Here is a 16,996-nt window from a genome sequence, read left to right as displayed (position 1 = left end):
TACATAAGATTACAACACTCACTAAGGTCTCGTTCCTAAGAAACACTTGTGTCGCCACCCGCCGAAACGGACATTGGCATTCGCGACGATGGTTAGACTCTTTTTAAGTTTTGAAAAATGGTGGATTGTTAGAACGACTTATTCTCAAACTGAGACCTCATCGAGCTAACAATTTTCTTTAAATGACTCTCACAAATCCATGTTAATCCCAAGCGGGACCCTCCATGGATTAGTGGTTTTCGCAAAAAGAAGGGGTTCTTGGAGTCGCCACCAATGTTTTACTCAAAACATTGGAAAAAGATATAAGGCAATTGATTTTCGCAAATCAACTTCGGCCATTACAACCAGAGTTGGGTAAGGGAGTCGGTTACGTGTGAGGAAGGTGTTAGCACCCCACAACGCCCCTTTCGGGTTCCCTATGACAGATTATTTCATAAATAATAGCGTAAAGTTACTAAATTACCCCCATTTATTAGAAACGATTATAAGTAAAATATTTACATGATGAAAACTCTAAACATGCAATGCAACAATCAAAAAGCAATAAATAAAAGCAGTAAAAGAAAGGATTTGGAAAGAAACCTTCGAAGCGGGCTTTTATATATTCAAAACGAAGTTTAGGAGGCTTTTTGGCGCTCCTTCCCACTACACGTCCGCTCGCTCCTTTCCCTAAAAATAATTTTTACTACGGAAATCAAAGAGATTTCCCTTCGACTTGTTCGAGTCTCAAGCTAATGGCTCATGACTCAAGAACTTCGTCGGATCAGCTCTCGGAGAGATTTCTAGGGCAGAGAATGGCTCAAAAACCCAAGAATACTCAGCACGAGGGTCCAGAAGTGTGGAAAAAGTGTGGAATGACGTGCAAATGATGTCCTATTTATAGGATTGAGGCGCAATACGGCCTGGGAGGTCAATACGGCCCGTACTGGGTTTTTGAACTACAGTACGGCTGTACTGAAGTTCAAAAACTTCAGTACGGCCGTATTAAGTTCACTACGGCCGTATTGCAGTTCAAATGGCTCAGTACGGCCGTACTGAACCTCTAGGAGGGTGTATTGAGCTCCAATCCTCGCACACCCTTATTCTAAGCTACTCTAAGACTTCTAGACCTACAAAGAATCATCCTAGGGTCTTCCAGGAGTCCTTCCGGCTGACTTTCCTTTGGTCTTCGAGAGTCTTTGAGTCTTATTTCCGACCCGGACAATTTTAGGGGTCTACACTTGGAACACCTTAGACTATAGAGATGAATACAATGATACATTGTAGATTTGACTATGAAGAATCGATCTCTGATTTCTCTGTTTTTCTTTTAGGCTTGATAGTACTTTTGGTGCTTAACGTTACAAGCCCAGGGCAATGCCTATAGTCATTCTTTCGTTGCTCTTTACCCCTTTTTTTCCCCCGAAAAAAAAATTTGATTTGAGGTTCTTGCATATTTATAGGCCTATAAAATTTTCCCGTTGCATTTGTCCATTGAATCTGATATAGTCGTTCATGACTAATTTGATCCTTTCATTTAATGCACTTGATCTTGCATTAAATGTTGTTTCCTGTTTATGAACAATGCGTATACTGTTTTGAATCTGCAGATGCTAACTTTCACAAAATCCTAGGGATTAGCTATAGAGATGTTATCTTTATCAGAAAGGTAGGTGTCCTTTTTCAGACACACTCTGGATTTGACGTTTTGTGCTTACTTTTCTTCTTTCTTCTTTTCTTCTCACAATTTTGATGACTTCGTGTGTTCTCTTGTGAGTGTGGAAGATATTCAAATTGTCCTTTGAAACTTGATTCCTCAGGTGGTTGCGTGACAACTTTCGTCTACGTCTGGTAGTTTATATGTAGCTCAAGCCTTGACCTTTGTTTGAGAATTTGTTATTAACGCATTGACTTTTCCTTCGTCTGATCAACTTGTATATGGTCAGACTTTCAAATTATCTTTGACCAATTTTCATCTAAGTCTTTATGTTTCGCTTTAGGTTATGCTTGAAGCACTTTTGTCTTGTTCTTGATTTGGCTTGTGGGATGCTTGTGTTGGCCTTTCGTTTGTCGTCTTGTATCGTCTGATGTATATGCTTGTTGTTCATTTTAACTGTTCTTTTGTTTTTCTAAAACACTAACACACTAGTTAGATATAACAATATGTATTATATTTGTCTCACTCAAAATCTTGTTGGGAGTTTCTTCGTCTGACTTAACAAACATATGTTTGATGGTTATTTGGGTCAAAACAACGATAACCTTTGGTGTGTGTCCCGTAACCCAAAAACACACATTTAACAACACATGGATCTAACTTGGAACGTAGATGCCGAGGAAGATGTGCAAAGACCACACATCCAAAAATCTTGGCAGGAAGTAGTGAATGGGAGAGATTGAGAAGTATTTGTTCAAGGTTTCAAAGGGAATCTTAAAGTCAAGAGTTCTAGACGACATACGATTCATGAGATAAATAGAAGTCCCAATAGCTTCTTCCCAATATTTTGATGGCATATGAGCACCTATGAGCAAGGCTCTTGTTGTTTCTAGGATATGTCGATTCTTTCGTTCGGCAACATCGTTCTATTGAGGTGTGTTAGGACAAGAGGTCTCATGTATAATCCTATGAGTATTAAAAAAGGCCAAAATTGATAATTAACATATTCACCTCCGTTATCTGAATGAAGAACACGAATATAAGTGTTGAATTGTGTTTGAATTATACCATGGAAAGTTTTAAGTATATCAAAAACCTCATTTTTATGCTTAAGAAAATATAGCCAAGTAACACGCGTGCAATTATCGATAAAGGTCACAAACCACCGATGACCAACTAAAGACGACAAAGATGATGGCTGCCAAACATCAGTATATATCAAATCAAAAGGAGTATTAATTTTATTCAAATGTGTGGGAAAAGGTACATGATGACTTTTTGCAACTATACAAGTGTCACATGTTAAATTACTAAAATCTACACCAGCAAAGAGTTTTGGAAGTACATGCTTCATCTAAAAAAAGGATAGTTGACCCATACATGCATGCCAAACCTGAATCTCTCCTTCTTTGTTGTCGCTAGCCTTTCCCACGTTGTTCACTCTACTAGAACTCATATCTTCCATGTAGTAGAGTCCTCCCCTCTTAGTACCATGCCCATTGATCTCTTTTGTGAGGATATTTGTCCCTGCTCCTGTCACTGGTATGATTCTCAATTGGCATTTATGATACAGGATTGTCTAGGTAGTGATTTCTCTACTAAATCACCAGCACAATATGTCATATGATCGGTAGCACCCGAGTTTATGATCCACCCTCCATTATTACCATTATTAGAAGACAAGTATGTAAAGTATATGTTACCATCATCATAGGTGCTAATTGAGGAAGATTCAACCTGAGTAACAAGAGATAATTGAGGCTCAATATGTATTAAAGAGACCTTCACTATCCCTCCTTCCTTTTGTTTCTTAGATTGAAGTTCATGCCACCAGTCTGGGTAGCCATGTATCTTGAAGCATGTCTCCTTGGTGTGCTTTTTGTTCCATGAATGGGTACACCCGCCTTTAGTATTTGATTGCTTCTTGGTAAACTTACCACTATTCCTTAAGCTTCCTTTTGTAGCCATTGTTGTAGATGATCCAACATCAGTGCCTGAGAGCATCACACTCTATTGTGTGTCCTCCCTTCTAACATAACTATACGCATGTTCAAGATATGTGAATGGCTTCATCTGCAACACATCTCCCCTTACACGATCCAAACGATCATCTAGACCATTAAGAAACGTATAAACACGATTTTCCTGCAATAAATCTTTAACATGAGCACATACCATTGGATTTGGTCTCCAAAAATCTATTTCTCTCCATAATCCTTGAAGAGAATTATAATAAGCCTCCAGCGTTCCACCAACTTGTTTCATGCTATTGACTTTCCTAATGAGATCATAAATCTAAGAGGAGTCACTACTATCAAAATAGGTGGTAGCGATAGCATTCCACACTTGTTTTGCAGTAGAGAATTGTATGAAGTTTCCCACTAACTTTGGACTAAAGAGTTCAAGATCAAGCTTTTAACATTGGCATTCTCCATTTTCTACCGTCGATATATAGAATCTGTCACAGTAGATTCCTGACATCTCCATTTATGTATCTCAGTTTGTCCTTCCCAAAGAGGTGAAGTTCGACCACCTAAGACCATATATCATAATTGGATCCATCGAGTTTTATGTTAATTGTGTTGCTGCCTGACTCTTGTGAATTGGTTTGCGATGCCAAGACTTTAGCCATGGTAGTAGCTAGAGACTGCACGAGGTCCTCTAAGATGTTAGAGGATGCCTTAAGTTCATTCCTCGTGCTCTCGTCTGCCATTTAAGCTTTTGATTCAGAACCCAGCCTTAGTATTAACCGCTCTTGATACCATGTCAATTCTGGAAAAAAAAAACCCCTTATTATTCAAATTAATTCAAGTTACTTATATACATGTGATTGTATTATCCAATACAACCGAATCAATCACAATAATAGGAAAAGATTAAATTCAGAAACTAATTGAGAGAATCAAGGAGTAATTAACTCCTAAGATCACGTAATTAACAGAGATCACGTAATTGACACTAACAAATATTGACCCGTACGTTACGGGCATATGAACAAATATATATATATATATATATATATATATATATATATATATTATAATTTAAAATATTAGAAATATTTAAAAATGAAAAATAAATGTTATATTAAATATTAAATTAAAATAATTGCAGAAAAGTTATTAAATTTATAGATAAAATATATTTATTAATCAAAATTATATTAATTATACAAATTATTTTTTAATTATATTTATATATGATATAGCTCATAAAAATAGACAAAACATACATTTCAACATAAACTCATCACCCTCCAATTTCAAAATTATTAAAAGTATTATTAAATTTATAACAATAAAAATAGTATTTCTTTATGGTAAAAAAATGTTGAGATATGTAAAAACAAAAAGAAGAAGATTCCTTCAGCATTATTCTAATGATATTATTCTAAGTTTATTTCTCTGTTACTTTGTTTTCTTTAGTTTTATTTTATTTAGTTTCATTAGGACAATTTAATAATTTTGGAACGATAAATAATTAGTAATTAATAATAATAATAATAATTAATAATTATTAATTATTAATAAATAACAAATTTTATATTTAATAAGAATTTTGATATATTTGTTTGTTTTAATTATTAAAAGTATTTGTTTTTTTTATAATAATATAATGCATACATAATATTTATTTTCTTCCTTTTATTTCGATTTATTTAGAGGGAGTTTTGAGAAACTATTATTTCGTTAAAAGATATTATTTTTATACATTGACGGAATATATATATATATATATATATATATATATATATATATATATATCAAAATTAAATGGAAAAAATATTTTAGTAATTAATTTGGATAAAAATATTTGATATATATATATATAAATTAAAAAATTTATAATAATTATACTATTGTTGAAATATAATATTAATTACTAATTATTATAATTTTTTTTAATTTATATATATATATATATATATATATATATATATATTTAATATTATAATATGTGCAAAATGTAATAGTTGTTAATATTGATGTTATACTTTGACAGCCTAAATGCCTCTTACAGAATAAGAGAAGTGAGACATGTGCATTGTGCATTCACATAGGATGTGAAATGTTTGTAATACAATGTTTTGAAATATTGTAGAAACAAATTGGTTTGAAAATTTGATCGAGATTAAATTCTAGAAGTCATATATTCAATTACTTGTTTGAAACAATCAATTATTAGCCGATTAAAAATATGATTTTAGTTTCTACTCCTATTTTGTGTTCATTTGATTAACGATTAATTATTTCATAAAATAATTAACGAAAAATGTACACAATTTCCCTAAGTAAATAAGCAAGGTTTTCAATTTCCATGCAATGTATGTATATTTAAAAATTTAAGTGAAATTTATAGAGGAGAGCTAACCAAATGACATGGCGTCTCCAATCCTAAATCAAACAATAAAAATAGTTAAATTAGCTAATTTTAGTTAATATTTAATAATGTCACATTTAAATTTTATTTTAAAGCTCTTTGAATTATTTCATTCAGGTAGTAATTTTACATAAAAACATTACATTTTAGAATTTTTTTTCATCAATAAATGTGGCTTGTATTATTAATAAATAATAAATGTATTCGGTGCATGTAGCTCAAATATGTATTTCATTAATAGATTTTACAAATATATAAAAGAAAATGAGTAATTAATATATTTTGAGTATAAATTAATTATTAATTATTGATTTTTATATATTATATGAATCATGTAGATTATAAAAAAAAAAAAAATAAATAAAGTGACTTTATTATTATTATTATTTTTTTATAATTAGTACTAAAGAATATATCTTATATTCTTATGTACATTTTTCTACAAAATGATTGTAATTTAAGATTTCTATATACAAAAGAAATAAGAATAATGAGTATATCATTTTTTATCCGAGTAACCGATACTGAGGGAATAAAATAGGAGTAAATTGACATCGACGGTAGAAGATGAAATGGAGTACACACTATCCGGAGCGGGACTTTTCTTTCTTTTTAAGGTATGTAACTAGATATTAATCCATACGTTACGAGTATATGAATAAATATATATGTTATAATCTAAAAATATTAGAAATATTTAAAATTAAAAATAAATATTATAAATATTAATAATAATCATTGATTAAAAAATGAAGGTGAATATTATAATTAATAATTGTGCATGTACTTTATTTTAGTACACCCCTTCACTTTTAGATGAGCTAAATCTCTTTTATTATACTTTTTTCTACTTTAGAATACTTATGTTATTTTATTAATATAATTCTTTGACTAAATTATATTTTTGGTAATTTATCTTAGTTTTTAGATTTATTTTGTTCTTTTATTTGTTAACATGAATTTCATGTTGATCATTTATCTTTTATATTTTAATTGATTTGGTCCTTTCAAAATAATAATTTAAAATTGTGTTTCAAAAGTGAAAATAATTATTATTTCAAAACAATAAAATCGACTCAAAATTAAGAGATAAATAATAAAATAAATATTTTAAAAGATATGAAACTAAATAAGTTTTAGAAATAAGATAAATTACTAAAAATATAATTAATTTGATCTAATTTTTTATGTTTTTTCATTCATTCATTTTTTTTATCTTCTATCAAATAATTAATTAATCATTTTATTTTATTGTATTTTTTATCTTTTATATTTCTTTTCCATACCAAACACTTAAAAGGTTGAAAGAATATTTTAGAAGTAAAAGTAGAGAGAAAGTGATGGAACTTTTGCTTCCAAAATGCTCTCTTTAGGTTTAAATTAATATATTATTTTGTTGTATTAATAGAGACCATGAGAAGATCACATAAAAATAACAAAGATTTTGGAAAAAAAAAATATATAATCAATTATTTTAACTGGTTATATATTTTATATTAAATTATATTTTTGGTTTTGTATCTTATTTTTTAAATTTATTTTGTTTTTTTATGTGTTTTTATCTCTTAAATTTAAGAATCATTTATTTGTGTCATTAATTCCACTTTTATAAAAACTGTTGATGCAATTGGAGTTCAAATAAAAAATGTTTTAAATATGCTGAAACTCACATATAAATTAGTCCAAAAAGTTAACAATAATTTAATTTTATATTATTTTCTAATTGTTCGTGAAATATATTTTTCATAAGATTTTTACTATGTTTATAACTCTTTTGTATTCAAATATTATAAAATTTCATACATATTATTGAATTTAATATTACAATTTTCATGTATTAAACTAATCAAAAATTGATTCAATATCGTGTTGCAAAATTGAAAATGATCTTAAAGTAAAAGTAACATTTTAAGAGATTAAAAAAATCAAAATAATTCTAAAAAAAATAAAATAAAATATAATTACACATAACTTGCTTCTAATATTCTATTTACGTATAACTATTATAAATTCAAAGTGTTTGGCTCCTCCTAAATTTTTTAATTTTTTTTATCTTTATAAAAAAAAATTGACGATTTTGCAACCAATGGATCGCAATCGTTCTATCAATTATTCTGGTTTTTCATTTAATACGTATACTTGGCAGATATATTTCAACTGATGAAACATCTACATAGGATCTGTTGAGCTTCATCATTCGATCATTCTAATCAATTATTCTCTGGTTTTGAGAAAAAGTGAGCCTACTTATTTATACTACTAGACTCCAAATTTCTACTATTTGAGTTTGAGAGTTCAAACTTCAAACACTTTCTTCACTGAAACTTATTAAGAGGGTGATGTATCCTTCAAGAATGGAAAGGTTGAGTATGTTTGAGACTTCCATGACTTTGAGTTGTGCTCCAAAATTATTAAGTGTACGAAGCACTTATTGAAGCTTGAGATTTTCAGTAAAAAATCTCAAGTACACCAATCTGAGATGGACGCAGCGACACGTGTTTACTCAACTAATATGAATTGCTATTTGCACTTCTCTTCACTTGTCTCTATTTTTATTTTTCCTTTTTCAGAACCTCAATTTATGTAGTCATTTTCTGTGGTTTCATCTGTCCATTCATTTCAAAATGTTAACACCTTCAATAAAAATTCTCTCAAATAGTAAAAGAAAGGATTTTTCAAGTTTCAACGGCAATGCATGCTCTAATGGTTGCTTAATTACCTTGCTGCATGGTTAAGGATGGATAGTGGTCATGTACTCTTCCAATAACCTTTGCTGGTACACCAGCCACAATGCTTTAACAGAAGAAACATTCCCTTTATTACAATACATATCTTGGTACAAGTTGCAAGTACTAGAAACATTGTTAAATAAAAACTTTGTTAAAAGTTAATTTACACTTACCTGTGAGGAGAGACCTCTTGTAACACAAGGGAGCCAGCAGCTATCATCACACATTCGCCAATTCTTATATTCCCAAGTATAGATGCATGAGCTCCAATTAGCACACCTTCAGCAACTTTGGGATGCCGATTACCTGTTTCCTTTCCTGTGCCACCCAAGGTTACACCCTGTCAAATCAAATATATCATTGAATTAGCATAGTTAGTATGAAAATTTATTGTATGATCAGGTACTACTGTGTATCTTTAATTCCATTCAATCTCCATGCAACATAAGAGTTTTATCAACTTTTTTTTTTCTTTCATAAATTAAGAACCTCAACAATGTGTCAAATGTAATAGATTGAAACCATATATTCATAGTGCTTAAAATGTTGGACCACCCAACAAGAATTAAATCTTTGATCATATGTTAAAGAATAAAATTATCTACTAATTATGTCATATTTTATTGATACTTAAAAATACTTTAAATCGTCACAAGATAATCTTTTAAAGATTTTCTCATAAAATTTTTAGGCGATTAATTTAATGATAACATATTTAAAGAATTACGGACATTTTACTCTATCAAATGGAGTTTGTTCTATTAGAAATTCTGACAAATGAATTTTTTGAAAGGATTTTTGAAGCATGTAATTTCTTGAGAGGAGGGCTAAAGCTTTCAAAAATTGTTCCAAGTATATAATTGTATTCATACATGCTTCACAGCAAAGGCCACCAAAAACTGAATTTGTAATTGAATTGAATTTGAGAAAAGAACTAGCCAAAGATAACCAAAGAAAACATAATGAAGAAAGATCACTCACTTGCATCAATGAAACCCTGTTTCCAATAGTAGCAGTTTCACCAATAACAACACCTGTCCCATGATCTACTAAAATTCCATCCCCAATTTTCGCAGCTATATAACAAACCATAAAAATGTAAAGTTTAATGATACAAGTGACCATAATGCTTTCAATATCTTGAATATAAGAGAGATGGGAACCTTAAAGAACATTGTCCCTTTAAATGTTAAAATGTCAAATCATTCTTACTAAAGTATTTCTATATTTGCATTCAAAGATTAACCTAACATACCGGGATGTATATCAACTCCAAAAACCTGCAGTAGAGAAAATAAGGGGTTGGATCATCAGCAAAAGAATTAATATGAAATACCCTTATGTAATATTTCTCCATTTTTTACCAACAGGCAAAGGCTACCTCACTAATTCGACTTTGCAAAGCTAAGGCCAAAATTTTACGTCCCTGGCCCCACAAAGCATGGGCTACTCGATATACTTGCAAAGACTGGAAACCCTGTCAGAGAATAAATCCCATGAACAAAGGAAAATGTTGGAGAAGATGCACAAATTATAGAAGAAAATGTATTGAATGTTCCATAAAAGCACCATGCTATTCAATCTAATGCTTCAGCATAATGAACAAATCAGTACCATTAGATGATGCAGAAATATTGACTAATACGGTAATACCACCCTCATGCTATAGTACTTGGGATTTAAAACAAACATTTATACTATAGGATTTAATCAAAACACATAATAACGCTAGTCAAGTGCATACTACTTGAAACTTGATGAAAAATAAGAAGGTTAAATTATATTTTGAATTTTCTATTTATTTTTATGATTTAATTTAATCTAACTATTTTTAAATAGTTTAATATTTAAAAATATACAATCAATGAACACGAAATTAAATTTTAAAAACAAACAGAGAAAAAATATATAATTTAACCAAAACGAAACTGCATATACCTTCATATATAAAAGTGCTGAGCAATATGACAAACATGCAGGATCCCGATCTTTAAATGCCTGGTGAGAAAATAGTACCAACATGAATTGAATTCGATCACTACAGAATCCAAATTCCATCATACACGAAATGAACATCATATACTAATCCTATATTTATACATCAATACATATTATACAGGGATACACATTTTGATAACTACATGTGATTTTTATTTTTATTTGAACCGTTATTTACTCTTTATTTATTTTCTACAACTCCTTAAAATCACTTTCATACTATCCTTTTTGCTTTTAAAATGAAATTATTTGTGAGTAATTATTTATAAAAATATTTTTTTTAATACAGTGTACTAATTTAAGTACGGAGTGTCTTTGTCTTACTACTAATAGTACAAAGAACATTAATTCACCTGGATATCCAATCGAATCGATTGCTGGATACCTTTATCTTGCTTCATGACATTAAAAAATGTATCCATCAACTGAGTTGCCAAAAGAGTAGGCTTTTGGAGACGGTTAGCAAGAGCAAAAGCCAATGCTTTCTCCAAGCAATTATGAGACAGAATAGAGGAATAGAAGAAGCTACTTAAAATTGGCTCCTTTTCTGCCTGTACACAAATACTGGTATATCATGATGCATATATATGAAACATATAAATGTTCCCACGACTGATCAAATATGCAATTAAGCAAAATCGATCGATAAGCATTTTCTTTTATGGACATAGTTCATCCATATCTTAAAGCATGGTTTTAAATTGCGGACCACAACACGTGTTGCGGCCGCAATATTGTTGTTGCGGCCTTGTCCGCAACGGCATCGGACCGCAATTGCGATGATACTGGAAATCACACATTTTTCCGCAACGTAAACGGTGTTGCGTCCGCAACACATCTGCAATGTACCGCAATACATCCGCAATACGATAAATTGATACTATAATTTTAAAATAAATTAAATTATTCATTAAAATAATAGAATATTTTAAAAAAAGGAATTAAAATGTATAAATCCTTAAAAATAAAATATATATTGATAATTATAAATTTTTTATATTTAGTGAAAATAATTAATAATCTCACACCGCAACAACCGCAATCCGCATCGCAATACCCGCAATACCCGCAACCACAGTAACTGTAACCGCGACCGCAACCGCGACCGCAACCGCAATTTAAAACCATGTCTTAAAGTTAACAATGAAAGACTAATTTATATATTTATAAACTATAATTTTTACTATTAAACATTATTTTAACATTATGAGAGGAATAAACATCTAAATGCATATTTTATCAAATGATTAATAAAGTATACACTCTGTAAATAAGAACAAAACAAACAATTCATGAACTTCTCAATAATCCACACCAATTCTCAGTATCCAATATGCACACAAACAATAAATTTTTGACTAATAAGTCGTTGGTCTGACTGGAACTTGATTCAATTTTCTTAAAAAAAAAAAAAGTCTCCAATTAATTCAAGTATTGTAAATGAAAAAATGTGATTATAATTTTTTTTATTAAAGATGTGACCAGTTAGGTTTTCCAGGATTATTAGTCACGGATAAAGTTGATTTTGCCAAAAATTAAATCTTCCGAATTATTATTCATGATATGAGATTTATCTTAACAAGTTCCATCAATGTTCTTTATTTTCCTTTTCTCCTTTTCACATCTAAATCATACAATCAAACTCTTGGCTCGTGGTTTCAGTTATGTGTCGAAAGTCCAAACTACTCTAACTAATTTTTTATCATATTTTTCTCAATCATTTCACACCACTGTGTCTTCATATAGAATCATTATATTAATTGTTCTGTGTTGTCACACATCTATTCTCATTGTTTCCATTTCCCACTAATGCCACCAAAGTGTTGCGCATACGGTCCCCACACATACCTCCTTGCATAGGATAGTTTTATGCTATCTAGCATTTGGTTTTCATAAATAGAAGGGTAGCCAAGTTGGGTTTTATTTTCTATATATATGTAACTAGCAATTTGCAAGGGAAGTCAACTTTTGAAGGAGAGGATAGAACTATATCATCATATCTCAATCATAGATTTGTAAGAGCAAGTACCCCTTTATCTTCTTTTATTAATAAAATTTCTTTGTTGTTAAAAGAAAAACACATGTCTCCATATTAGTATAGAAATTGTCCACTTTAGGCATAAGTTTTCATAATTTTACCTTTTAACCAATGAAGACATGTGTGCATATAAACTCATGCCCTCTCCTCAAACAAAGAACCATGATTTATCCCTATAGATTATTTCACGGGTATATTTGATGGTGGTCTCATAGAACATAGTCACGCTTTAAGTGTTTGCACCATTATTCCATTGTTAACTTACGATAGTAGAACACATATCCTAACCCTTCATATTATTAAGAAAACTCTTGATACACATATCTTAACCCTCCCTATTATCGAGAAAACTCTTGATCATGAAATCCTATACTTGGATCTACTTGCTATCATACTGATCGAGTTGGTGATCAATTGATCATAATATCAGTTTTGATATTACTTGTTGTGCACGAGGAGTTCTCACACATACATATTTTTACATTGGTAAGATAATGTACACTTTATACTTAAGTACTTATGATTTTGTTTTTAGTACCCATCATTTAAAAGGTCTCTAACCAATGGAGACAAATATATATATATTCATCTTTATGTTTGAATGATGTGAGTCTTTGATTATATCCTAACATAAAGGTGACGGAACATAATGCATAAAAGAGCAAAGAAAGAAAAAAATTACACTTTGATGTGTACCTCTAACTTAGCTTCTTTTCTGATAGCGTCCCAGATAGGATCAAGACATTCCGAATTGTGAAGTGAAGAATCCAACGCAGGGTTGGGAATTCCCATGGCATAAACGGGGAAAGCTTTCTCCAAACGATGAGGCCAAGAAGAAAAGGAACCAAGAATATTGGATTGGCCTTCCTCAGCTTCATGTTCAGACATAAGTGAAACCAAGGTCTTGTGGCTCAGATGAGCCATAGTTATAGAAGAGATAAGAGAAAAATGGAAGTGGTGTGGTTTTAGTTGAGTACAGCTTGGTGTGTGTGCTATCTATTGAGCCGTTATAATTATAGTTGTAATAGTGGTGTTGTGTTTGCTATCAGAAACAAAGTGCAACAATTATTTATAATGAACGATGGAAAGGGTGGGAAGATTGAAAGTGAACATGCAACCAGAAGTGCCATTTTCAATGGTCCAGGATATGCCACAGCTTGTCCTTATTTCGTGTTTTAACTTTTAACCCCTTTCCAATTTCGATTCACGAATTCAAAAAGGTAGGCTGTGGAGTTAGATTACCTCTTGTTCTTGTTCATGCATAACTTTCTGATTTTATATTTTTTTATTATTTGTCACGTATCATCAGTGGAATCGTATTTTATGAAGTAAAGAACATTGGTAAGAACGGCACTATAGTGAAAGTGGGATTTGAGTTTAAAATCAATCGGTGCCACTTTATTTTTTTTAATACGTAAAATTTGAATAGGAATAATTTAATATTGATATTAACCTGTATAAATTGTAGTGTCACATTGAATATGATCATTTAGTCTTTATGCAGAAATAATTGCTCCCTTATATATATATATATATATATATATATATATATATATATATATATATATATATATATATATTTGTTTTCTCTTGAGATATTTTTAAGATGGATTTGGTGTGTATATATATCTTACCCTTATTTTTTATGCTTGGACAATGCGATCGTGTTTGATAAGGAAACGAATATAAAAGTGAAATAATTTAATTGAAAGAAGAATGAAAGCAATCGATAAGGAAGGAGAATATGGATTAAAGTTGAAGAAAGTTATATTATGACATTTTCTATCATTAATTATTTTTTTTAAAGAAATTTTGTGTATAGGTTACCTGCAGATTACTATAATACTAATACATATGATAACGAAAAAGAAATTATCCTTTTAGGATTTCTTTTGGCTGGATAATAAAGAAAAACTCATTTAATTTGGAAATAGAATTAATTTTGAATCATTCAATGCTATGATATTCGAACTATTTGTTTTCATTAAAAACTTTAAAACAAATAATGATTAAAACAATCTATTAAAACCGTCAAGGATACTCTAGTAGTTTAAAGAACCATTTAAAGCAGAACTGAAAATGTGTCGAATTGAATTAAGTTAATTTATCTTAATTTGATAATATTTGGTTCAACTTTTAACTCGACTCAAATTTAACAAATCTTTTTTTTTAATTAAAACTCAATTTGGTTCAAATTTATTAGCTAAAATCACATGAATTAAGGCTTAATTTTCATTTTTGATCTTATACACTTCAAATTTTTAATTTAATAATAGATTTTAGATAAAATAATTGTTTTAGAAGACAAAATATAACTCATTCTATTAACTTAACTTTGCAAGATTACAAGGTAAGATTTTAATGAGACACAATTACAATTAAAGTCCATATAGATTAAAATTACTGCACCTTACATAAAATAATAGAACCTTCAATCTATAACCATGAAATTTTAGAGTATTTATTTCTTTTATTATTATTATTATTATTATTATTATTATTATTATTATTATTAACTTATAACTAAGTTTTGAAAGTTATTTCAAATTTTAATAAGGTAAAATTAAATAGAAAGTTAATTATATAAATTATATATTTATATGTTAAGTCAATTCATGAACTAAGCGAGTCAAACTATATGCAACCTAAGTTTGATTAATTTATTTACCAAGTTCAATCTTTAGTTCAAGTTCAACTTATTTGATTCATGAAGTAAATCTAATGAGTTAATTATCAAATCATGTTTTTATTTATTTTTGAGTTAATTTGATTCATTATCACTGTTAGGTTGGAGTAAATAGAAGCATGAGGACCTAAATTTAATATCTATTGTAACAATCTTTGTATTTTTCTTCATATTTACAAAATAACATCTATTAAAACTCATAAATGATATATATAAGGTTGTTTAAAAATTATAAAAATATTAGTAAAATTGTGACACCCTCTACCCCAACATACATATATAGTAGTTATAAAAATATAAGAATTTTCATCATTAAAAATCAAATTTCCAGCCACATAAGGGTAAAGAGTTCACATTCATAAACTTAATCCAAATAACATGCCGGTAAAATTACAAAGAAATAAAATTGAATTTTCCAAAATACTTTAATAAGAACATCTTTAAACTAATTCGATCTATGTCCCGATATCACATGTCCTATCAGAGCAAAACCCAACATAGAAGCCTAAGCTTCATCACCAACATCCTCAGCCTCACGCTGATGATCACCTGTATATCAAATAAGAGAAACAACACAAAAGAAGGAAGTGAGAAACATCTCACTCTGGCTCACGGTGTAAGAACGCACACCGGATAGCCAAACACAAACAATACAGTTACCTCATAGATCAATCAACAACAATAGTTTATTCAATCATCCAAGTCATACAAATAGTAATTTATCATCATTTAATAATAAGGATGCACATGCATGGACACGGACTTCACATTATCATGCATGTGGCGCCAGTAAAACATCACATGGCATATTGCCGCTAGCAATACACGAAGAGTAGTCTAGGAGTACATGCCGGGTCACACCCTCTGCGCACTCTCACTAGAAGGATATACTACCAGAGTCTCGTCGGGATAGCTAAGCCGCGCAAGATACATCCCATGCACACAATGGGCGAGACTGGGACTTCCAAACCGAGCTATCCCCAAGGACTAATCCCCAAAGCTTTTACACTAGGGGGCCTTCTCTGGCGGTGTATTCCATATCGTACCCTTAAAACACTTATGCAAATGATGCATGTCAATCAAGACTATATGCATTCTCATATCACATTATCATTTCCCATGGTCATATCACATCATCACATTATCTCATCATATTTCATTATCACATTTCATATCTCATGTCTCAATCACATTTCACATTATCGCATTATCTCATCATATTCACCAAGCCTTCACAGAGCACTTTAATTTATATCAAAACTCATTTATTTATAAAATTAAATACATATTTTTACATCTCATCAAACAAGGAATATAACAGAAAAATCAGAAATCAAAACAGAAAATAATTCATATTTTTCCTATTTCTCATAGGGTTTCCCGCAGGAACCCACATAGCACTCTACATCATATTAAAACATCTTTATTTTCAAAATTAACCACATACTCGTGCATCACATCCAACAAGGAACACAACAAAGTAATCAGAAGGCAAAATAGAAAACATTCATATTTTGCCTGTTTTCTCA

General features: G+C 30.1%; 1 protein-coding gene across 3 annotated transcripts; it reads right to left on the bottom strand.

The window, feature by feature from the left end:
• Positions 1–2,868: 2,868 nt before the first annotated feature.
• LOC109798522 (serine acetyltransferase 4) lies at positions 2,869–13,968 on the bottom strand. 3 transcript variants are annotated; one of them, XM_083075078.1, is made up of 9 exons: positions 13,478–13,968; positions 11,097–11,294; positions 10,684–10,743; positions 10,127–10,222; positions 10,001–10,025; positions 9,727–9,821; positions 8,919–9,085; positions 8,736–8,809; positions 2,869–4,408 (listed from the first exon to the last, which is right to left on the bottom strand). In XM_083075078.1, exons 1-9 carry the CDS (start codon positions 13,703–13,705, stop codon positions 4,350–4,352), a joined length of 1,002 nt encoding a protein of 333 aa, XP_082931204.1. In that variant the 5' UTR covers positions 13,706–13,968; the 3' UTR covers positions 2,869–4,349. The 3 variants fall into 3 exon arrangements, with proteins under 3 accessions (XP_082931204.1, XP_082931205.1, XP_020214431.1); XM_020358842.3 differs by lacking the exon at positions 2,869–4,408 and adding an exon at positions 8,117–8,622 and having other exon boundaries at positions 13,478–13,955; XM_083075079.1 differs by lacking the exon at positions 11,097–11,294 and having other exon boundaries at positions 13,478–13,957.
• Positions 13,969–16,996: the final 3,028 nt, after the last annotated feature.

The sequence above is a fragment of the Cajanus cajan genome, chromosome 5 (genome assembly GCF_000230855.2).
Source record: "Cajanus cajan strain Asha chromosome 5, NIPB_CcT2T_4, whole genome shotgun sequence".
Classification (NCBI taxonomy): Eukaryota; Viridiplantae; Streptophyta; class Magnoliopsida; order Fabales; family Fabaceae; genus Cajanus; species Cajanus cajan.
This window is presented reverse-complemented; position numbering and strand designations above follow the sequence as displayed.